Source organism: Silene latifolia, chromosome 4 (assembly GCF_048544455.1).
Source record: "Silene latifolia isolate original U9 population chromosome 4, ASM4854445v1, whole genome shotgun sequence".
In the NCBI taxonomy this organism is placed as follows: Eukaryota; Viridiplantae; Streptophyta; class Magnoliopsida; order Caryophyllales; family Caryophyllaceae; genus Silene; species Silene latifolia.
This window is the reverse complement of record NC_133529.1, coordinates 13968985-13993079: the sequence shown is the minus strand read 5'-3', so window position 1 is coordinate 13993079 and position 24095 is coordinate 13968985. Positions and strand designations below refer to the sequence as shown.

At 39.2% G+C, this 24095-nt stretch overlaps 1 protein-coding gene across 1 annotated transcript; it reads right to left on the bottom strand.

Moving 5' to 3' along the window:
• Window positions 1-4226: 4226 nt before the first annotated feature.
• LOC141653039 (protein SPIRRIG-like) lies at window positions 4227-22542 on the bottom strand. Its single transcript, XM_074460676.1, has 18 exons — window positions 22027-22542; window positions 20848-20917; window positions 20656-20729; window positions 20171-20306; window positions 19993-20049; window positions 18730-18906; window positions 18307-18498; window positions 18147-18212; window positions 16749-16863; window positions 15465-16594; window positions 14457-15147; window positions 14273-14375; window positions 11452-14178; window positions 8321-11158; window positions 7330-7638; window positions 6939-7245; window positions 6606-6752; window positions 4227-5970 (listed from the first exon to the last, which is right to left on the bottom strand). The coding sequence occupies exons 1-18, from the start codon at window positions 22218-22220 to the stop codon at window positions 4795-4797; spliced, it is 10509 nt and encodes a 3502-aa protein (XP_074316777.1). The 5' UTR covers window positions 22221-22542; the 3' UTR covers window positions 4227-4794.
• Between the last annotated feature and the right edge of the window lie 1553 nt (window positions 22543-24095).

The following is a 24095-nucleotide window of genomic DNA, read 5'->3' as shown; positions in this document are numbered from 1 at the left end:
GTATGCCACATTCATTCCCCTTCCGAAGACGTGCAGTGCTGAAGAGACGGTCACGATGTTCTTCAAGAATGTTGTGAAATGTTGGGGACTACCTCAAAGTATAGTCAGTGATCGTGACTCTCGCTTCACGGGACTATTTTGGGGAGAATTGTTCCAGCTCCTGGGCTCTAAACTTCGGATGTCCTCAAGTTACCATCCTCAAACAGATGGCCGACGGAAAGATTCAATAGCATCTTTGGAAGAGTACTTGAGACATTTTGTGGGCGCAACCCAGATGGAGTGGGTGCGCCTCCTAGATGTTGCCCAGTTCTGTTTTAATGTTCAAACGAGCTCCTCTTCTAACAAGAGCCCGTTTGAGCTTGTCACAGGTCAACAACCATTATTGCCTCCCATAGTTGCAGATTCTTATGGTGGCCAGACGAAGAAAGCTCACGAGTTCGCTAAAGAATGGAATGTCAATGCTGAGATTGCTCGCGCTTACTTGGAGAAGGCATCCCGCCGTATGAAGAAGTGGGCATATGCGAACCGGAGGCCAAGAGAGTTTAAGGTAGGCGACATGGTCATGGTGAAGTTGAATAAGAAGCAGATGAGATTTCTTAGGGGAAGATACAAGCGACTGGTGCGAAAGTATGAAGGCCCCATCCAAGTGATCAAGCGGATTGGGGAAGTTGCTTACAAGCTTGACCGCCCTGCCTGGATGAAGTGTCACCCGGTCTTCCATGTGAGCTGCTTGAAGCCGTACCATCCAGATCCTGAAGATCCAACCCGCAACAAGAGCAAGCGCGCCAACATCCGTTCCAATCAACTTCCGGCAAAGAACATCGGTACCTAATCCGGCCTTGAAGACTCGAAGAGTTCCGGCGTTGTTTGGACGGCAAAATGTGTTAGGTGGGGGAGAGTGTGACGATCCGTACACTTCGAACTCTTAGTTTTATTTATGCTATGTAGTTTTATTTCCTCTTGTATATTTTTAGTAATTCCTTTCCTAGTTTAGCATAGTTAGTATTAGCTTTTTCTTTCCCTAAATGGGTGTATCGCTATTCTGAACTAAACTTGTAAAATCAATGTTTCCTGCTACCAGGATGTAAATATCAAATTTCCCTCTTTGGAGAATACTAGTCAATCAAACATCTGCTTCCCACCAAGTTGCCTTCTTATTGCTTGTTGTTGCTTTCTTGTGAACGACTCTTGCCTTCACCTCTCTAACAAGCCCGTGTGTGTCGATCGAGACTAGGATTTCGACACCCACAACCCGAGACCGATTACGAGTGCCTAGTGCTTGACAAACACTAGTGTCTAACGCTCTCGCTTTCATTCTTGTCAAAGTGTTTAGACAAAGGTGCGCGTCACGCCCTGACTCAAAGTTTCTGACCGTGACACCCACTTAGTAACAGGGCCTTGTGCTTTTGGGTTTAAGTGAGGACAAAACGGGCCCAAAAGTGAATATCATACCTTTAGGTGGGGGTGTGTTACGACGGTAGAAGGTCGGGTTGTTATAAATCCAAACCTGCTGCCTGCGGCCAATACCTACGTACCTCCCTAGTATTGGTGCGGGATAAGGAACTCGAGAGCTTAACATCCATTCGTAAAAACTTCCCCGATGAAAAGTGGAGTCCTGGTCAATTAGATAAACTGTCTCCTCTTTTTCAGAAAGCGACAAAGCTTCCTTTTTTGGCCCCCATGTCACTGCACAGGGTGGCAAAGGAGTTCTACTCGGGCTTCTGTTTACGACCAGACCTTGAGAGATAGGTTCTTTATGGCGAACCTGACAAACTTGGAATTATTAAGGGTAATTTAAAAAAAAATATATACGAGTAGTTAGTAAAATGGGTATGAATCGAAAATAACTAGTAATAAAATGGTGTGTAACATGAATCGGGTTACGAATAGTACAAAATGAATAGAATCACCACAATGCAAATCGTCATTAGTGGTATTGAATTTTCTACTAGGTGAAGAGTGTTTTTGACACTGGATAAGAACCGCCACTTCTACACCATTTTGCTAAATAATTTCTATTTACACCCATTTCACTAACTTATTTCCTTTTTTAAACATTATTTTAAGCTAAAATGACTACTTTTTTGTTTGTTTGTACTTCGTAGTAACAAATAACTTCACGAACAGTACATTATTAGGTAATGACCAATTTATCCATTGACAAGAATGAGTAATCTCCTTGCTGCTGCCATCACAATATATACTCTTCGATAAGATAATCAGTTGACCAAAAAATTAGCTTCATTCACATTAATAAGGATCAACCTAATAACCTTGTGACTAATGAGTTATACAACCAATGTCGTTTGGTTCAAACATTAAGTATGGAATGGAATGGAATTGATTCTCACCCTAAGGAGGTATGAAGTTAGAACTCCATGTTTAAAGTTGTTTGATTCAATCCAAGAATGAGAATTCTAATGTATTGGGTAGAATAAAGTTGGAAACTTGGGGTGGGTATGAGATTCCAAGGCATTGGAATGAAATTAGAATCAATAGATATGTAACTCCATTTCAAAATGCTACAACCAAACATTAGAATGGACTGAATCTATTCCAATCCATCAGTATGTGGATTATACATCTGATGTATTACCACCAATTCTATAGTTTCTGAGCATTATAATAAAAATTTTGAGTTTTGCTATAAAGTTTCTGAGTTTATTCACGTAAACATTAAGCTCTAAAAAATTACAATAAAACTCAAAAACATTACATATAAATTTAATAAAATTTGAGTTTTGATGGAAAAAATTAAAATCTAACCTATAAATTTTAATAAGCTCAAAAAAAATATAAATATGCTCAAAAATAAATAAAATTTGAGGTAATAAGCTCAAAAAATATACATATATGCTTAAAAACAAAAAAATTAGAGGTATTACATTCGATATATGTTTTTTTTTCTCCCAATCCATTCCATACACTATCCCTAGGATTACCATTCCTCCTTTCTTTTGGTGTAAACCGAAGTATCCATCGTGAAAAGCGGTAAATAGTCCCCTTAAAATGCATTGTCCCTCAAATCACCAAGCATTCAAATTACCCTCCCCAAGACCCCCAATTCCCAAAAAAAAATGACAACCCAACCCTCTTCCTCCTTTTCCGACGACTACTCACCAGAACAAACCCTAATCGCCTTCACTAAACCCATCCCTCTCTTACGGGGCCCCATACCCGCCGGCCCAACCGACGACCCAGAACTCGGCCCATACGTCTTAGGCTTCCCAAACCCAACCTCCTTCCTCACCGCCCTTGCCACCTGTCAATCCAAGCTTCTAGAACAATGCGAAGCCGGGTCACGGGTCGGGTGCTCCATATCCGCATCCAACAAATGCACTCCTCCATGGTGGAAAAAGGTTGATTATAAGGAGAAGGCAGAATGCGAGGAGAAAGAAATGGAGGCCTGTCTTGTGGGGTCTACTGAGAAATGTGCTAAGTTCGCTGAGGAGAAGTGTTTGGGTCCGTTTCGGTCTGCTCGGGTTCGGAAAGAGTCGGGTCTTGGGTTGTTTGGGTTGTTGGGACGTGGTTTGGGTTCGGGTTTAGGTTCGGGTTATATGGGTGATGGTGAGGATGAGGTGTGTTGTTATGTTAGAGGAAGTGAGATATTAGGGACAAGTGAACCGTAAATTTAAGTTTGTATGGTTGATTACGGAAAATACTTGCGTTCTCCCGAAAGACGTCCTCCCTACACATAAAGGAGGTGCACCAAACTGATAATTAAATATTATAAAATCCTCCTATGAGTGTAGGGGGAGAACGCAAGAATTTCTCAGTTTGGTTACATTATGTTGTGCATGTATAAGCTGTTTGAATTTGATTATTTGTAGTCTTGTTGAGTATAATCTGGGTTCGGATTCCGTTAGAATTAAAATTGGCTTTTTTTCACTAAAAAAAATTGGGTATATGTTGTTTTGAATTTGTCGAAATTAATGTGACATTTGTGATCAGATGAGCCTTCGCGAGCATGAATACAAGACGACTACTGGCGTTTATATCCGAATAAGCTGTACGAACTACGAAGTAATTATCTGCTCAATTCACGGTTTATTTCCTAACATAGTATAAGGATGGACGTAGAGGAACGCAAAACAGATGATATGAAATACAGAGTATGATAGAAATTAGAGAAAATAGGAACGACAATGATAATAGACGCGCTTCAGCTCTTCAACTGTTCAAGTACACTATAAATCGAGTTTTTCAGCAAATGATGAAGCTAAACATGTCCAGAACAAAACTATCTGATTAGCGAACTTTCATCGATACAAACATCAAATCCGTGGATCTATTCAAAAATGATATACATGTCCATCCCTCCTAGCACCCAAGTCGGAGACGACATAAAATCACAACACTATACAGTTAAATTACAGTCCTAAATTCCTAACTCATTTGTACATCCAGCAGTATAACAATTATGTACAATTGTACATGTACTCGTATTAGAAAATGCGCTCAGTTAGGGTTGAATCTTGGTCGGGATAAGATTTGTCCCAAAACTTGCTATTTCCCCCACATACAAAGTTCAATCATGCAAGTTCGAGCCTGTGCAACAAGCACAACCGACTTCTTGATCCTTAAGTCATAATGCATTAACCCATTATCGTGGCACTCAATCAATTCAATCCCATCTCACGAGTGAGAGCACAGTTGTCAAGCTTCTACGCTCCCTCGCATCAGATAGGCCTCACAAAACCCTAGCATGGCTTTAATATCAAAACAACTATTGGCTGACCACCTAGTTTTAGGGATGCAGTCAGTCAAGCAAACAGGTCTCTGAAGTCACCTTTATCAACCTTGGCCAGATGAACCCCTCCAGCTCTCGCCCGGCAACGTCCAAGACAACAAATGTCCAGCAGAGTCACCACTCAAAAATTGCTTCAAATCAGGTGTCAGAAGAAGTGCCGTAACTGGATGTTCATGAGACTTGAGTACTTTGCGAAGGAGTAATCTATACTCAGGTTCTCGTCCCTCCAGAACTATGCCGGCTGTCCCATTCGGAATTGGCTCGCTTTTGGCACTTTCAGGATGAGTATGATGAACCATCTTCCATACTTTAATCGCCCCACTTTGATGGCCTGTGACGTACCAATTAGTGTCTTGCCAATCCGAGGATATACTGCTAGTCACTGACAAAATTGAGTCAGAAGGAAGCTGAGAAGTGTTGGTCAACGCAAGGCAATCGCCATTGATGCTCCAAACAGCAAGCAAAGTTCCGGCAGCTGTTAAGATCTCACCAGTCAAATCGTTAACCTGAATGGCCGTGATTGGTACCGGGAACTCGGGAAGTTGCCTCACAAAAGTCAAAGAGCTGAGATCCCATAGGATGACACTGCAATCATCGGATCCGCTGACTACCAACATATATGGCTGGCTCACGTGGAGGCACAATACCTTAGCTAAGTGACCACAGAGTGCTTTCTCTAAAAGCAACCGTCGTATATTCCGGGGACCATCCTCGTGAATTCTCCAAACTGAAACAAGCCCATCGTCACCCCCAGTTACCACCAGCTGACCATCATGGCTCACACCCACACACTGAATTTGGTTTCCGTAATGAAGATTTTCGTGGGTTGATAAGAGTCTATTTTGATCATAGTTCATAAATCTCAGACTGCAGTCTGGGAAGCCCCAAGCTATATATATGGCATATGTTCTGGGCTTAAGCACATTATTTTTTTCTGCCAAGAAAATTTTGTCGTTCATGACAACAATTTGAGTAATGGAGGATGAGGTCCTTTGAAAATTATGAGGGGTAAGGTTATTTGAGTATTTAAGGGGGTGAAGCGGCTTTTTGACAACTTTTCTCTTTACATGGGATTTTTGAAATAGTTGTTTAGGAGTCTGACCAAAGTGATTGATTTGAGCCAGAATTGAAGCTTTAATGGCAGGATCTGTCACAGAATCAATATCCACGTTTCCTTCATATGTGTAATGATAGAACACATTCACAGCATCCTCAGCAGCCTACAAGTAGAACGGGAAAATATGTTAAAAAGATAATACGTCAACTAATTGGAATCAAGGTACCAAATAAGTGGGAAGAAAAGACCAGGAACAACGCTCCCCACGCCACCCTCAAATTTGAAGTTGCATCAAATTTAATAGTAGAAAATAAAGGATAACCCATATAAATAGCTGACACCTAACATACATAAATTAATGTGCATAGATGGAATGTCAAATATTTAATGATTTACCCTGGTTTCCACTTCACAAAGACCAACAATTTGTCTCTAACAGAATTCGTATTCTACAGTTCTCTTAATCACTCTCTTTTGAAGTCTATCTATGTTTAAGTGAGGAGAAAAATAAAGGTACAACATTTGGAATTGGAAGTTACAGAGGATTTTCTCTACAGTAAGTTTCAAGTTGTGATGACAATAATAATGACATTGCCTCTGAATAATGCAACTACCATCTTCAATGGGCAATCAACAGAACAAAGCAACTCCGTACACATGTGGCAATGCAAAGTGCAAAAAAGAGCAGGTAGTAATAATCTAAAACAGACTTCTTTGGAAAACTCAAAGAGACTCTTAACATATAAGAAAGCTTATACAACAATCTTTGATCTATTCAGAAACAGACTTGCAACCTACCTTGCCTCTTTGCTTGTACCCAAATATGAGGTCAATCCAGTGATGCAGATTTTCTGAAACATAATCACATTCAAGTGCTTCTCTATGTTTTCTAATGAATTCTCTTACGCTGCCTTTGGCCCAAGGAGGTAGCACGACATCTCCAACCTGTTAAATATCCATGAAGAAAACAAAAGCAAGCATTTGTCATCTCTCATTTCTGCTGTCTTCTCCTTTGCTTTTAAAGGGGCTTTAAGATATTGAAAGTAACTTGGCTAGAATGTGACGAAACACTTATTTTAACTACTAAATTTCTTCTGAAAGTAGATGCTTTGAAAAAAAATAAATGCAAACCTTCTCTCCTGATTGTTTTTCTCCCAAGTCAAGATTGAACCTGTTCTCAAGGAATTCAGGCATGTAGAAGAATTCTGGAATCAACTCTTTCACGTCAGAGGTGTTTCCTTTCCCAGCTGCACTATCCCATGTGTCTCGAAGGCTACTAAAAAGACGATCAGCATGATCAAACTGACCACCTTGGAGCTTCTGATTTTCGGTACTAAATGGAGGAAGACGTAGAAGATAGAAGAGAACGATTCCGGCACTCGAATAATGAGAACCATAATGAAATTTTGGGACATCTGGGTCATCCCAGTTCTCGTGCCTAAAAGAGCAAATTTTAGATTAGGAAAAGCTATGTAAACTAAGAATCGTTCAAGAAAAAAGAACCCTACGCACAAGGACCAACCTTATCCTAAATTCCTCTTCACCTTCGGTTGTTTGACAGCCCATTGGTTTGTCAAGTTTGCGGAATGAATTGGAATCATACAAATCAAGTTCTTCACTCTCATAATCTGCAAGGATCCAGGGAAAGACAGGATACTGTGTAAGATCTCTGTATCCACGTCCTGCCAAGGTGTTGAGGTGCATGAGATATTGAAAATTGCTAATTTCCCCATTTTGCCATCTCTCTGAAAATGATTTAGCCATCAGCTTGAAGAGACGGCTTCCCTCATTACTTTCTTGTTTGGATGTACCTGAAATCGTTGGGTCCAACCTGTTGCATGGAAAATTCTCAATGTCAATCGACACAAAAAGTTATAAAGGCAGTCTAAATACAATTTTTGTATGACTGGGATCAGGCCAATATAGCAACTTAAAGTCTTAAATATAAACACAGGAAAAAAAACCACCACTAAGGAATTCTAAAGCGACCTGTGCGCTTTTGCTATATTCTCAGCGCAGGATTACTGAATAATCTTGATTTATTGGGATTGTTAGGGGTAGCAATCGGGTTATCCTCTTCCATCGGTTCCCCTACAACCATTTTTTTGTTATTTTGTCATTTTGAAACAAGTCCATCCATTTCCACTGGAGCCAAAGACTAGCTACCTTTTCTTTCTTTTTTCATTTTTTCTGGATTATGATGGAATAAATCAAAATGGCTCACTGAAGTGGCTGCCCTATTTTCTATTGTGAAGTATCAGTCGTTGGATCTCTCTGCACAATTTTCATATTGGGTCATCTGGAAACAACCTCTTTGTATTGCTAACACAAGGCTAAGGCTGTATACATTCCCCCCCCCCTCCGCGCCCGTCAACATAGCCATTGGCTTGCTGATCGTACCAAGACTAGCATGATAGTCTTAAAGAGCCGCAATAACAGCTTCTGACCAATAGTCATCTTAATAAAAAGTTTAGAATTCAAAGTTCCAACCGGAAGGAGGAAGGGGGACTTACATATTATTTCTCGGTAGATTCATTGCAACAAGGTTTCTGAATACCTCTTCTCTCTCTTTCTTGTGAAAAACCAGGAGATCATTACATCCATCCATGCTAAATATCTCAATAGCAACTGGCCGCAGCTGGAATTCACGCTTCAATATTTCATGGACACTATTTAATTTCCATATACACCGTGAGTGTGGTAAAATACTGCTAGCGCAGACTTTCTCCTTTCCCCAAGCACCACCACTATAGGCCCAAGCCCTCCCTCCTATGCATGTTTTGACAGTAGCACCCCCTGATGATGCCGATTTGGACTGAAAGTCTGTAAACATACTATCCTTTTTCACCCCTAACACCTGGTCTATAACAGACAATTCATCCTCAGATTCTTTCTCGCATATGCACCCAGAATTATTGATGTAAAAGTTCTCAATGACATACAAGCAAAGTTCTCCAATCAAAAAGATGCCATCATGTTTGTCAAGCCCAAGAACTCGCTCACAGTTATACTTGAATTTAATTTTCTCCGAGGGTTCTAGGTAAGGTCTAATGAGATATTCACCATTATCTGACAATTCTCTTTCAGGTTTATCCTTGGTAATTCTAACATCATCGGCTCTTATTGAAGATGATTGTGTTGCAGATTCCAAGCCAGACCTTGCACCAAACTCAACAGCAGAGTGAAGACTTGCATCATTTATACTACTAGCATGATCCTCCGCCAAAGCGTTTCTACCAGAAGAAATATCATGTACATCGTCTAACTCCTTGACAGAGAATTCATCATCTAGTTCACCATCTATACATGTTTGTTGGGGACCATCAACTAAAAGTCGAGAGAAGGAACTCGAACCCGAACCCGAACCTGAGTTGAAAGCATCAAGACCATTCTCATTCTCTTTGGAAATCTCGGTTTGACCAAAGTCAAACTGAGATGTTGGTACATTCTGAATGGTATCGATATTTAATTTGCAACGCTCGAGCTTTTTCCGCATTCTGTATGGACCTTCAATAAGGCAAAGCTGCCATTCAGGTTCTCTGGCCTCAGGGGTCTTTCGCAAGGGAAATATTGCCCGTTCATGCACTAGTTGTTGGAGATGAGTTTCCCACTCACTCTCAGCATGGAGAACCCATCCATATTTATATTGACGCACAACGTGTAACTCTGTTGAGACGGTATCTTGTAATAAGTCAAGTGCATGTCTGTGCTCCATTATCTGCTGCCTATGTTTAACCTCCCATTTAGCCAATTCCTTTGATTTCTTGATCATTTCAGCTCTACGATGCTGCTGCATTGATTTTATTCTTATTCTCGGAAACTTAGCAGCGCCTGTAATAGATTGCATCCACATCAGGCCAGCACTGTGCTCCAAAACTTTATTGATAGTCTTTTCAGAATTCTTGAACCACTCAAGAAAACTGGTCAAACTTCCAGTCAGAAGTTTATCAAAACCACCATGAAGAACATCCACACGATTCGATTTTGACACAAGCAAATCTTCAAATGCAGCCCTCCGATGAACTAACAGATACTTTAGGATATCTATAGCTATATTCTTCAAACTTTGTCTTTGATCATGAAGAAGAGAGATCAGATTCACACAGAGACAAGAATTCAATTCCGTATCCATATTACTTCGGCATAAGACAAGATGTATCTGAGCATCCAAAAGTTGCAACACAGTACCAATATCAATCCCTGTTTCTTCTAGTTCCGAACTTGATGTTTGTCCGTTTCTAGTTTTGCTTGTAATTCCCAAATACCGAAGTAGATTATCCTCCCTGATGGATTCCAAAAATGACGGCATAAAGCAATATATTATCATCCTATTTGTGTTCTTAAGGATTCCACCAATATATGGATCAACTTGTTGATTTCCTCTAGCAATGGATAACAAACCTTTCGCTGCCGCGCCTACTGGAGATAACCCTTCAAGTCGATCGTCCTTGTTAGCCAACTGTAACATTGATAACAAGAACTCCAAAGTTCTCACAACACCAGCAGGCCTCGGGAAAGAACCCAGGTAAACACGATCAACTATCATGCCGCATAGTACATCTAAATTTGACGACCAACGATTCTTATCAAGCTTTTTGGCACTCTCCTCATCATCACGTAGAAGCCTCCTTTCCAGGAAGTTCATAACTCTGCTAAGGCAAAGACCCTGAAACACTAAAGCAGCTTCGGTTTCAGCATATAATGGGACACTCTCCACAATATGCTCCACTTTCGGCACAGCTTTTATCTCCTCGGTCAGGACATCAGAAAGAACCTCGGCCAGAAGATCTAAAACAGCAGTGGCACCTGCAGAACATGGTCCTCCACTATACCCACAATCATCAATTTCAAACAGAAGCTTAGAATTTATGACAAGGAGAGGATTTTCAGCAGAATGTCCTTGAGAATCACTTTCACTAGTTGGGTAAGAAGAATCCAGGGAAGCAGTCACATTCTGTGAACCTAAAGTGAGTCCAAAAACTGAAGGAGTAGAATCTGTTAGGATACTCGCGCTAATTGCACTTACTACATTTTGTAAGTTGGCACTAATTATGTTGGTTATGTTGGCAGCCACCTTCTCAACAGCAACATCCGTGACGTTCTCAACAGCTGGGGATTCATCTTGTGCCACTATATTTACTTCTGAATTTTTGGCCGAAACACTGACATCTCTCTCAAGAACCATGGACATAGGTACATTTTCAGACATTTTTCTGGACTGATCCTTATTCTGAGTCAAACTTGAGAATGTATTCTGAGAACTATTGGCATCTTCAAAGTAATTTGAGTTCTTGTCCTCCGTTTTACTTCTGACAAATAGTTCCTCTGCCAGCTTCATTGCATAAGATGCCCTGTCAAACAAGCCAACACTCCGAGTTCATGCATGGAATTTGTAACTGAAATACATTTCCCCCCACATTCAGTAGATATAAGATAAATTTATATTCCCTTTGTACCTTAAGCTAGTTTGAGTTTGCTTTTAGATCAATTTTTTGTGTGTAATATGTGCAAGTAGGCTAGGGAGTCTCACATTCATTCTGCACTACACAAAACATGTCTAAAAAAGAAGTCTATAAATGGGATATGTATACTATATGCGGGGACAAAGGGAGTATGATGGAGGCATAGAGCAGGTCAATCATACCTCACACATGAAAAATAAAGGTCTACACAGCTTTCGAGAAATTCGGCTCTTCTGCAAACACTCGAGAAAGGAAGATACATTTTCGCCAAATCAGCCATAAACCTCAAAACGGAAGTCGCAGCAGCAGGGGCTGATGCTTCCCCACCAATCAAGCGAGCAGCATACGTTTTATGAAATAAGGCCTCCCCCTGAAGTTCCCCAACCATACCATAATCTTCCTCCACAATCACTGAAACAAGGTCAGCACCAACTTGCGAAAGATTACCAGTATGATGGGCAAGCATACATTGCATGCTAAGCCTATCATATGCACGTTTCGCCAAAGCAATAATTGACTCGAGAAGTTCAACATATTTTAACTTATAATCCCCTTCATTGGGCACAAGAGCATGAAAATCCAATAGTCGGACTTCAGGCAAACGTGGGTAGACAGATTTTCCAAACATCAGGCAAAAGAGAATGTAATATATATCTGGTGAGTCATAATAACTGGGGAGCACTCGCATTAACCCTTCGAATCCCCTGACCAGGAATTTAAGAGCAAATGTAGGATAGGATGTAAGACACACACCAAGAAGTGTCATGATCCACCGCATACTGGTAGGGTGAACAGCCTCATCAAGAAAATATGTAACTATCCTTGATGACACTATTCTATGCCACTGCTCAAGCAATTCTTCGGACTTTATTGCCACTTGTAGATCAATGAGCGTCTCTAGCAGCATATTCCGGACAATAATATGCTTGCCCATAGACTCTCGTATAACAAGCTGGGCATTTGTAAGTTCCGGAGGATCAAAAGTCATAATCAAAAAGCTTACAACACTTTCTAGCTCAGAAGCAAGAAAGCCATCTTTTAGTATGACTCCAAGTAACACAACTAATTTCTCCAGAACAGATTCCTCAACATCACCTCTATGTAAAGTCACCAAAAGGTGCTGGACAATATTAATACGACGAAGAACAGTGACATTGTGGTATCTGTACCAATGAATAGATATTAAGCGCTCAAGGAAGTTCAACAATGCTATTTGAATAGGAACTTGAGCAGTGACCCAAAGAGTCCAATCCAACAACACATGTTCAACCATATCCGCGTTAGAGAGGACAATGCAGTTTGAATTCTCGGAAGGTAAATCACCGGACTCCAGCTCTGACATATGATTAAGCACATCTTTCTGGGGAGGTAGATCATCCATATCTCCATGAGAGCCAACTGAGGAAAACTCATCACGAAATTTGGAAAAATTAAGCTCCCCAGAAGTGGCCTCAGGAGTATTCGTCGGGGTAGACAGAACATGAGAAATCTCCAACTTCTTTGGTTCGAAAAAAGACGCCTCACAAGCAGCAATTTTGAAAAAAATCTCAAGACAGTGCATGTCAAACAGTGACATCTTACCGTAGAGAAACAGCGATAGTAAATGGTAACCCCTGCAAGATTGCATCTCTCTTACATTTTGGGGATTTTGATGCAAGGCACAAACAAGAAATGTCAAAGCCATGTGTAACATATCCCTAGTTTCAGCAGCGTCGACAAGAGCAAGGACTGAAACCATACCACCAATAGGGTGGATGACATCACCAATAACATAAGGCTTACAAACATAAACATTGCCTTGAAGGTGTCCAAAACGAGGAATACCTCCAACTGCAGAAGCAGCAGAGGACATAGGATCAACAAGATTGAGCAGGGACAATGAACCAGAAGCACGAGATTGTGTAGATGTCCCATCAAATGAAAATATTAATTTTTTCGCTAAAAGAAGCCAAGAAAAATTTCCAAGGCGTTCCAAGTCCCACACAATCCCACTTCCATCTGTCCTAGAGATCCCCAGCTTCCCTGAACTGTCAAGCTTTTGTGTTCCAGTAACTGAACTCAGATCAGTTTCCAATGAATCTAGTACGGTCATGCTATCCCCACCACAAGCCAGAATGGGAACAAATTGCACAAGATTAGTATCTTGAAAAAGACCTCGATATCCTCGACCAAGAATGTACATGAAACAAATACAGCCAGAAGTAAGCGCTTCTTCAAAAAGATAGCAACTACGTAGGTTCCACTTAAGTTCACCAACTTTCGCATGAGTAGGCGGTGTACCTATTGTAATCTGTAAAGGTTTGCCAGGAGGGGACGGTGAATAACCCAGTTTACCCATGTGCTTAAGTTTCCCATTAAGATATACATACGCAATGCTGGACTGAAATAAGCCAGCTAAAGCATTGGGCTTGCTATGGACAACTGCAAGATGATACCATCTACCTTCCTCGAGGTCCATGCTCGAAAACGACAATGAAGAGGAACTGCTGGTCGCAAGTGTTAGAACTCCATCTTCTTGAAGATAAAGCTCTGCATAAAATGCAGTCCCACTATCCGCAGTGCCAACAGAGAACAACCTCAAAATCTGTTTATGCGGCATCCTAGGCCCACCCTTCAAATGAGTACCTTCCTTGATGGGTGTCCTTAATAAATTATGATACTGGAACCAGCAAACAAAAGAATATCCTGCCATTGGAGGCCACGACCTTTCCCCAAGAGATACTCGGATACTTGCATGCCCTAATTTGGTCATGTCCATTCCAACAAACGGTCCCAACGAGACAGACTGTGATGCCATGTCCTCCATAAGTATTAACCTTTCCATCATGCAGATAAGACTGTCACCTGAAGTTTTCTTCCTCAATTGAATAACATATCTAACAAGCAACCGAAGTTCTAACGTTGACAACCTACATATCGAGGGAAGAATCAATGATCAACGGAATCAAATCAAAAATTTGCTAATTGATTGCAAAATTAAACATAAGTAGCAGCTCTACCTACCTATATGCACCAAGAACTTCAACAATCTTCAAAGCATACGACAGCAAAGGCGATGAGCTCTGCAGAAAGGGGTGAATCAACTCCAACAGAAGCTCCACACATCCTAACAGGTCACCAATATTACAACTGAGAAGACCTTAATATACAAATTAAACGAAATTCAAAGAAATGGCAAGGTTTCTACCAACTGATGTAAGGTTTTCCTTATTGAGAGATCCAGCTCGAGCTAGCTTTTCAATAAGTTGCAGAACTTCCAATTGAAACTTAGGCGTAAAAAGCAACAAGGAACGTATAATCACGCTGATAGCACCAGCATTGTATACCCTTTCTGTGTCAAGATTCACAACCCCAGAGGGAGTAGAAAGAAAAAAACTAGATGATTCAATTTTATCACATAGATCACTTTCAGAAGCCGAAAACGGGGGAATAACTATTTCAAGAGCAAGCTCCAGCAACAAATGTACAACTTGCCTCTCAGATTCTACACAAAGTAATCCTGACTCACATAAGAGATCATAAAATGTGTGTGATGCTATAGTTGACTGCAATTTGGTTCTATTAATGGGGTTCTCAAAAACGGCAGCTGTTACAACACGAAACAAGTATGTAAGAACCTTAATATAAACAATCAATTGAGATTTATCTATTTGTTCTCCTTGACTCTGAAAATTATGTAGCGTAGTCAATAGAAGAGAGAACCCAGTTGCTTCACCAAACACTTTCTGAGCAGAGCTATTTACCCCTAAAATGCGCCATAAGGCCCCAAACATGTCACATTTAGCATCATCGTGCAACTTATATTGAGACCCTGAAACACTAGTTACCATACTAGTCTTCATAACCTCAAGTAGTGCACCCAGTTCTTCAGCATGTACCTGATACAGCAGCATCTATTTTGTTACAAACTGCTAAATAACTTGATATAAGCAAACTGAAACTTCCTTTCGTGTATAAGATCTGAAATGAACGAAGCCCTTATAGAAAGAAAGTTTACCATAAACTCCCTATCCCCAGAGTACACATTCAGTTTTAATCTGTCATGGCCCATAGTTTACGTTTCTTTTTAAGGCATGTTTTACGTGGTGGGAAATGAATGTCCCACTTGCATGTGCTTACAAAAAAAACGACCCCAAAAGCAAGCGTAAGTATCTGGGGGGGATAGTGGGAGTATCATACCACGACTTTTACAAACCTGATTTACGTCCTCGATAATTAAGCATGACAATGCCCGAAGCACGCCAGCACGATGAACATCGGAAAGCAAAAGGGGAAGAACAGCAGCAACACCATTTACTGACCGGAAAGATGATTGATTGGCCTCTGCTTTCTTTAACAGTGAAACAATACAATCCCAAGCAATATTGATGGTACCCTCAACTTCGAATAGTGGGAACCTCCCTGAACCAGAATCCACGACTCTAGGAGAAGTTATAATGGCATCCATACTGTCCAAATGTTTCTGGAAGCTCCTTGAGCTATACTCCCTCTCCATATGGTTTCTTTTGCCATTTAGTCCCTGGGGTCCTGACTGAAAGTTATGGTGCTTCAGATCATCTAACAAAACCTCAAGCACACCAACTTCCCGCAAAACCCTTTTATACTGTTCATCAAAAGACAGCAACTTTACAAAGAAAGAAAGAATTGTATGCTTAAGATCAGATGAGATTGGCTGCTGTAGTAAACAGCAAAGTGATAGCAACTCCTGCTCGGGAATACAATTCACAACAGTGACAGCATACTCGAGAATCTTCAAAATATTTTCTTGCAAAGTTGAGGGAAAGCCCGACATATTTAGGATGAACAGTGGTATTGTTCGCAACTTCTGACAGTGTTCATAGTTTTCAATATGACTGGAGAATATTTTAAACATGCGATTCAAGACTTCTGCCTGCAATACCGTACTGTCTGCTTTAAGAAAAATGTCTTGCAACATTTGCACTGCTTCAAGATCTTTAACTTTAGCATTTTCCTTCTCCCAACTATCCACAGTGACCCGGTCAGAAGAAGCCTTATGATTCCGGGATGTGGGTGGTTCCAATGGACCGATCTGAGCTAAAGTCACTAGGACATCAAGTAACCTGGATAATGCAGGTGGAAGATTTGTTGTTCTTCCATTTCCACTGTAAATCACTTCCTGCTTCCCCAAGGTGATAGGTGCAAGAGAACTGTCTTCAGCTGAACCTTTGCCAGACAAAGAACTCGAACGTAGAGGCTGATCACTCTGATTTGAAGGAACAGAGGCCAGTGTTAAAGCAAACTGAACAAGAAAATGATAACCATGCGCATTACGAAGATCTTCCCGAAGCCTTACACCTTCAGCCTCTACAAGTCAAATGTGTACATCGTCAGGAAAAAGAAAAAAATGCATTAGAAATATTACAGAGGTCGGCAAACATAGACGAAAACAAATGAGATATTTGAAAGCCAGATAAAAATCTAATGAATAGTACAAAGTGAAAGACCAGAAAATATTTACCAGCTCTATGTGAAAGCTCAATACACTCCAGCAACAGATCCACAACTCCTATCGTGTAAGAAGGATCACCACAATCAGGATTGAAATCTTTCACTGCCAACAGAAGAGATTTTATCTACAGGAGAGGGCAGCATAAAACAAAACATAGTCAGCATCCATAAAAGAGTTGGTTAACAAACTATAACTCTTCTGAACAGGCTTCTCAGGGGAACAAACAAAGTCTCAATGTAATGCTCTTTTCGCCAGAGAGTTGAGTACTTGGCATTTAATATTACGAAATAAGATCTGACAGACAAATGCAGGGGTCGAAAGGGCGACAGGAGATAGAGACAGTTCACTCTGCTAGTAGCCAAGGACAACAGCTATTACTTAGCCTTATTGCACAAGCAAAGGTATTCTAGCAGCGACGGACGCAGGAATTTCGTACAAGGGAGGCACCCGAAAAAACTTCGATACATTATTTTCATTTTAAAAAACATTTTTATACTTTGGAATTTTTTCCCCCGAAACTAATGTTGTTTAAAGTAAAAAAAATGAAAAATAAATAATGTTCTGCTTCGCTTTTTTCTCCAAAATACTTTAAATTTCAAATAAATTTACTATATAGTTATTGACAAATAACATTTCTTATTATAAGATATATATTCAATGTTACTACTTATACGATCAATAAACACAAGTGGTTCAATGGTTGAGTCTGGTTTATTATCTTGAGGTCTAGTGTTCAAATCTTATTCAAACAAATTTTTACTAGATTAATACTCCCTCCAATTTTCTGTTTTCTTCCCGTTTGACTACACGGTCTTCATTGCGTTACTTTGACCACGTTTTCGGTGCATTTGTATGTTAATTTTATCGTTGAAAATATTTTTTTTGTGAGACTTTTAAATGGTAAATGAAAATATATTAGCAACATATGACAATTCATTATAGTTTTAAGATATTTAAGGTCAAAATATCAAAATCTTGACCAAAATGTCAATTGGGAAGAAAATTAAAAATGGGAGTAATTTACCTTGAGATAAGGGCTTGGGCTAAAGCCCAGATAATCAAAACATCCATTTAACAAAAAATTCATGGTACCAGGAATCGAACCTGGTACCTCTCACCTACAATTATAGGTCTCTACCAACTCAGCCATTATATCTTGTTGCGCATATTTGCTCCCCCCCCCCCCCAAAAAAAAAAAAAATTCCGCCCCAGCTCTAGAGCATCTATTTGTCTGAAATGCACTTGAAACTTTGCTAACATAAGAGGTACCATAAGATCTACTATTCTCCACTCAGCTTCTCTCTCTACTAAAAAAAAAAACATCACAAAGACCACAATTTTCAAGCACCAAGGTCATTAACCTCATGCTAATAAAGAATAATAATTAATGATTGTAATACAGCATACCAAATGATGTTTACGGATATACTTCGCTGTGCTTCCATTGTCATTGACCAAAAGAAGACCAAGAACCTACAAAAAGCAAGCTAAACATCAGAAACAAAATCTCCGAAGGCAAACTTCTAATACAATTGGTCGTCAAAAATAAGCCTGAACTAACACTTGCCTGCATTGCATGCCTGTAAAGCTGAATGAAATGAAGAGGAACAAGGCCATCTCTATATTGCACAAACACAGTCAATGATCCATTGACAACCATTTGAAAAAGCAGTTGCAGTGAATCATCTTCAATCAAACTTTGAGCTGCACAAGGGTGATTAGCTAATGCCTTCATGATGTGTACAACACTCCCTTCAACCTGCAAAAATATTGCTTTTCGTGTTACAGAATTGTTTCGCAAGTACTGCCCTTAGTTTCTAAAGTAACAAGCAGAACAAGAAATAACTGAAAACGCAAAAATTCAAGCACCAAGTCCACTCTAAGAAGTGATTACCAAGCAATTCTCAACAAGGCACCTCAAGTCAACTGACAGCATCCAACATAGAAAAGAGTTCAATAACAAAGCCAGGGCAAAAAAATATTCACTCACCTCAAGCTGCCGCACACGACTACTGCCAGCATCTACTTCATACTTTTCAGCTGACTTTTTTTCATTATTGGATCCCTTAATACCAAGCGTTCTTCCAGTGGAATCCAAAAGAGCATTCAGAATATGGATTAGACAACAGAGGATTCCAGAATCAAGGAGAGATTGCTTATCAATCGGCTGCAATTAGTAAAATAAAGCACGGAAGTCAACTTATGAGTCTTATGAAAAACAGTAGTGCAAACAAAAATTATCACTTCATCTAACAAACATTAGTTTAGCCCCTGAACTCTTGTGTTCATGTGAAATGAAGCAGCTACGCAGAAGTAAGAACTAAGCAGTGGAGTTGCGTAAAAAAAAAAAAAAAAATGAGGTCCAAATAAAATAATAGACATTATTTAAGCGCCTCGCCGGGTCAAATGCACTCAGTCTTGCTCCCTCGGCCCTCTGTTCAACACAAAAGGCTGTTTCCGGATAACTGATACTGAATATTGTGTCGCGAATTGCATCGACTTACTGCTGCTTAAAACCAGCACTTGCACAAAAAGTTCAGAGTTGTTTTGTTTTTATTCCCTCATATATTAAAGCCAAAGAATAGCTAGTCTCATTGGAAATAGAAAATACTAAGCAGTGTAGTTGTGTGGAGAAATTACAAAGACAAGCATTAAAAGATACTTAAAAGCAAGGAAAAAAGGCAAAAAGAAGTACACTAAGGCAACTTTATTACATCAGGGCACGAACACTTCAAGGGGTGTTAGGTTCAGTTAGCATTACAGCAAACTAATTCACTGTGTACTCACAAATAAGCAAACACCATTACAAAAGACCCATTATATCGAAGGATTCAGTTCAAACTGCATTAACATTACTGGCCTCACCTACAATCTTCTAATTATTATTATTTTTTTCGAGTTTTCTATCAGAAGAGTCTAATTTGTTGTTTAGGCTCTTACATATACATGCACCCGACATTTGTTTCACATGAAATAGGAAAATAAATAGTCGGTATTACAAAAGCCAGCAGTGAAAGATATCCGATGAGCTTGATAGAATCACATGTTTTTGTCATATGTTGCAGACAACCCTTCCTGTTTATAATCTAGCACACCCCTGTCAATAATACTTGATGTTCTTGCCTCTAGAGTCTAGCTACTGTGTAACCCATTACACTCGGGAAAAAAGTAAATAAATATATAAATGAATTTCTATGGATTTAGAAGTAAAGTAATTAGTTAAAACATTAATCGAGGCATACAAACCACTTACCCCAGATACTAGAACTTCAATTGCACTCAGTAGATTCGCACCAGGGCAAAATCCATCCTAGATAAAGATGTACAAGGAAAAATCATTTAGCATCCCCAGAAGAAAAAAGAGGTGCAAAGAGACACCTCTCTGGGCAAAAGGGGAAAAAAAAAAAAAAAAAAAAAAAAAAAAGACAAACCTTTGAGACCTCTGCGAAAAAATGCAAAACCCCATCTACATCCAATGTTCTTGTCTTGTTACTAATTTTTAATTTATCAATGTCTGAAACAAAAGCTCTCCCTACAACGAACGAGAAAATGTGTGTTTCAACTAACCTGTACATAAATATGCTTCCAGAATCAGAATGTAGTTTATTTCAATAAATTGACCTTAGCAAAACAAATAAACAAAATAGAACAGCACTTCTTGATGAACGCTAGCAAACATGTGGAGGAAGTTATCGCTATGTTTCCAAAATCCAAACAGTGTAAACCAGAAGTAAAAAACAAATTTTTTAATGAAAATAAAATCACATAATAGAATAAGAATAGTGACTATTTGATTCCATCGGATTTAAAAGGCAACACAGCAATAACCAAAAATTGTTTATAACAAAAACAATGAATGTCATAAACACGAAAACGGAAATCAACAAAGGCATAGGAGAGATAGAAAGTTGCTAACTGTGCTACAGGAGTGTGTTGCTTTGCTAATGTACAAAATGTAGCAACAGCCATGTTCAAGGCCGTTTCCTTTTCCTGCAAGAGGCACAACTTATAAGCATACATATCACATGACGGCAATATTGACCGCATAGCATAGACAGCGGTATTAAGCCCAAAATATATAGATAACATCATTCGAAAACATGATTACTTTTTCCACACTAGATGAGCGAAACACATCCCAGAACTTCTTGAAATCCAGCTCCAGCTCATGTTTGCTCCTGACAAAGTGGACAAATATTATTTCTCCATACGCAATCATCAAAAGTGTTAAAAATTGTCGTACAATTTTCTCTTCTTCTCAGTTAAGAGGTAAACATAAACATGATTTCTCTTCAAGCTAATCAACTACTAGGTCTACGACTAACAACGCATAACAAGATTTCACATATGAAACATTATGAATTTCCAACTCAAGAAGCCAATGGGATTGATTACATTGTAGTGATTGTGCTACAAAAGAAACAAGAGAACATCCAAATAACAAGTATCTCGCATGGTAGAGAACAATATGTGTATGTGCAAACAAGGTTGCAACTTGTAATCGTCGACACCTTGTGTCCTCACTATCCTTATCTTTGCTACACAAGTACACATTACAATTCTCCATTCCTTATAAGCGAGAGGATAATTCTTGATAATCGGAAATCTAAGAGTTCAACTGCCCTAAGCACGATCTCGAAGCTAGATTTATGCAGCTAAATCATTTTCCTAGTATAGTAACGAATTAACAATGAAGGGGAGCCTTGGCGCACAGGTTAAGGTGTTGCTTTGTGACCGTGAGGTCACGGGTTCAAGTTCTTGGAGCAGCCTCTTGCCAAAATGGCAAGGGAAGGCTTGCCCCAATTACACCCTTGTGGTGGGACCCTTCCCCGGACCCTCGCCTAGCTGGGACGCCATCGTACACCGGACTGCCCTTTTTTTAGTAACCAATTAACAATATTTGTCTTGTTTGCCAAGTCAGATCACTCCAACTGTACAACTTAAAGTCATCCATCAAGGTTCAAGAACTAGTAACAGTTGATCAATTACAAAACTACAACCAAAATAGATGAATAAGCCTGCCTCCTATAAAGGTGATACCTCAAGCTATAAAACCTTTGATCTCGGCTTCGAAAAAAGCTCAATATATCAATATATCAACTTCTACATCACAAACACCAAAATTCCAAGCCATAAACATAAATTACAGCTCAAAAATCGACAATCGACTTCAAAAGCTAAATTATTAATGCTATTATCATCTCTGAGCTAAAATCAACAATCAAAGCATTCATTAAGCACAACCAAAAATTAAACTAAAGTAGACTAAATCATAAATCAAATGTACCTAGCAGTAGAGTAAAGTAAGGGAGAATGAGGATCAACATTGCGATTATCTCGTAAAGACGAAATAGAAACCGAAAGCGAATCAAATAAACTCGACGACGAAGATGAAGAAGATGAAGATGGAGGAAATTCTTGCTGTTGCTGACTTAATCCAACTTTCTCTTTCAAGTCCTTAAGCAATGACTTCCATTTCATCGTTCTTTAACTTTTATTCCCCAAATTATCCGACGACGCCGTCAATCATCCGCCGTCGTCGTTGCCGGAGTTCCGATTTTCCGATTAGAAGATTGATTTTTAGGTTTTTATCAAATCAAATTTGTCTAGTTTTCAATCCAGAATTTTAAAAGCATGAATTTGACATTAATGTGATTGTAATAACGCGAATTCAGGTTGATCGAGATTGATAATCTTCGAGAATTAGGGTTAAGAAATTTGAATATTGTTTTGATCGTGAAGAATTTTCCCTCTTTTTTCACTTATTAGAAAGTTTTCTACTTTTCTTCGGCTGCTGTTAATTGTGGAAATTTTATTATTTTATTGTTTTTAAGAAAAATGTCGTGCTCATTTCTTAGATTTTCCCCATTATACAACCAGTTGTATACGGTTGTATGGCGTAGAATCCGAGTTGTATACTAAAGTTTTCGAGTTTTGTTAAAAAGAATCTGAGCTATGATTTAAAGTTTTTGAACTCACGCACTTAAACATAAAAAAAATAAACTCTTAGAAAACTCAATAAAATTGCACATAACCTCGAATTAATGTATAAGATTGTACAATGCTTATTATATAACTGGTTGTATAGTAATATTTGTGGATTTTCCCTCTCCTCAAATACCTCAATTATTCATTTTTTCTATAAAATGTTTTATAATTATTCACAAATTCTTGTTTGTGACAACACATATCCGTCACTCTTGAGTGACGGATACCATTTTACCTCACAAAGTACCCACTTTTTCTCTCTCTGCAACACTATTCATGTGGTCCCCTTTCTCCACTAACCCATTTTGTTACCATTTTATCTCACAAAATATCCGCCACAAATGGTAACCCGTCACAAGGGAGACCAATTGATAATTATTTAGTGTAAGGATATTCTGATGTATAAAAAATATATTCTTATTTGTTTTACGTAGTTTATTTTCGATGTACGAATTTTACTCATTACTGTACTTTTTGCGCATTTCTTTCCACTAGTTGGTTGCATGGCGCGCGTTCCCCCAAGTTATTTTAATCGTTTACGTTTCAAATGCATAGTAGCGTATCTTGATTTAGTTTGGTTTTGTAGACATTTTGAGTGGCGATCACAATGAAATTCTTGTCGTTCTAATTTTATAGATGTTCGAATCGATTGCAAACAAGATCACATTCATAAATATTTCGTATCTAACTTTGTTGGGAACATGAATATACGATCTTGTCGGTTGTTTGTACACGTACATTTACATGTTGAGTATCGATCACAATGAAACTCTTTTTGTTATATTATTGTGATGGTTGAATCGATTGGAAACAAAATTCTAACCATTTGTTAATAATTTGTATTTAACTTTGCTGAGAGCATGAATATCCGAATATAACTACACTTTTTGTTTAAAGGTTAATGTGACACCCCCATATACTCAGGAGCCTTAACAAGACATTCCTTAGCATATAAGGGCGTCACCATCTCGGTTGCCCGAGGAAAGTAATAATCAAATGTCGATAAAAAAACAATTAAGTTACATTATAGTGATCAACAAAACTAAGATTCATATATATAAAGGTACAACTCAAACTACTGTCAACTACATCGACTACTTCTGTCGTGACCCGTGATAGACTCATCCCGTCAAGCACCCAGCTAACATCCAGATCACAACCTGCTAAGATTGACTGCTCACCATAAGGGATCACGACAGACACAACAGAAACAAACAACAAGACAAAACCACACAAGGTCAGTAACTGAAGAAACACACCAACAACCCCAGATAAAACGCAGGCACAACAGAACATACACACATCACATCTCCTCCAACCAATTACCGTCACCGACTGTCCACTGGACCAGTTCTACCAGTGGGGGAC

Coding starts and splice junctions, on each gene's coding strand:
- LOC141653039 (XM_074460676.1), bottom strand. CDS start 22,220: ATGAAATGGAAGTCATTGCTTAAGGACTTGAAAGAGAAAGTTGGATTA. Junction 18,907..19,992: donor TTGAAGTTCTAGTATCTGGG/GTAAGTGGTTTG, acceptor TACTAATTGCAG/CCGATTGATAAGCAATCTCT. Junction 11,159..11,451: donor CTTTATTTTTCATGTGTGAG/GTATGATTGACC, acceptor CTTGTTTGACAG/GGCATCTTATGCAATGAAGC.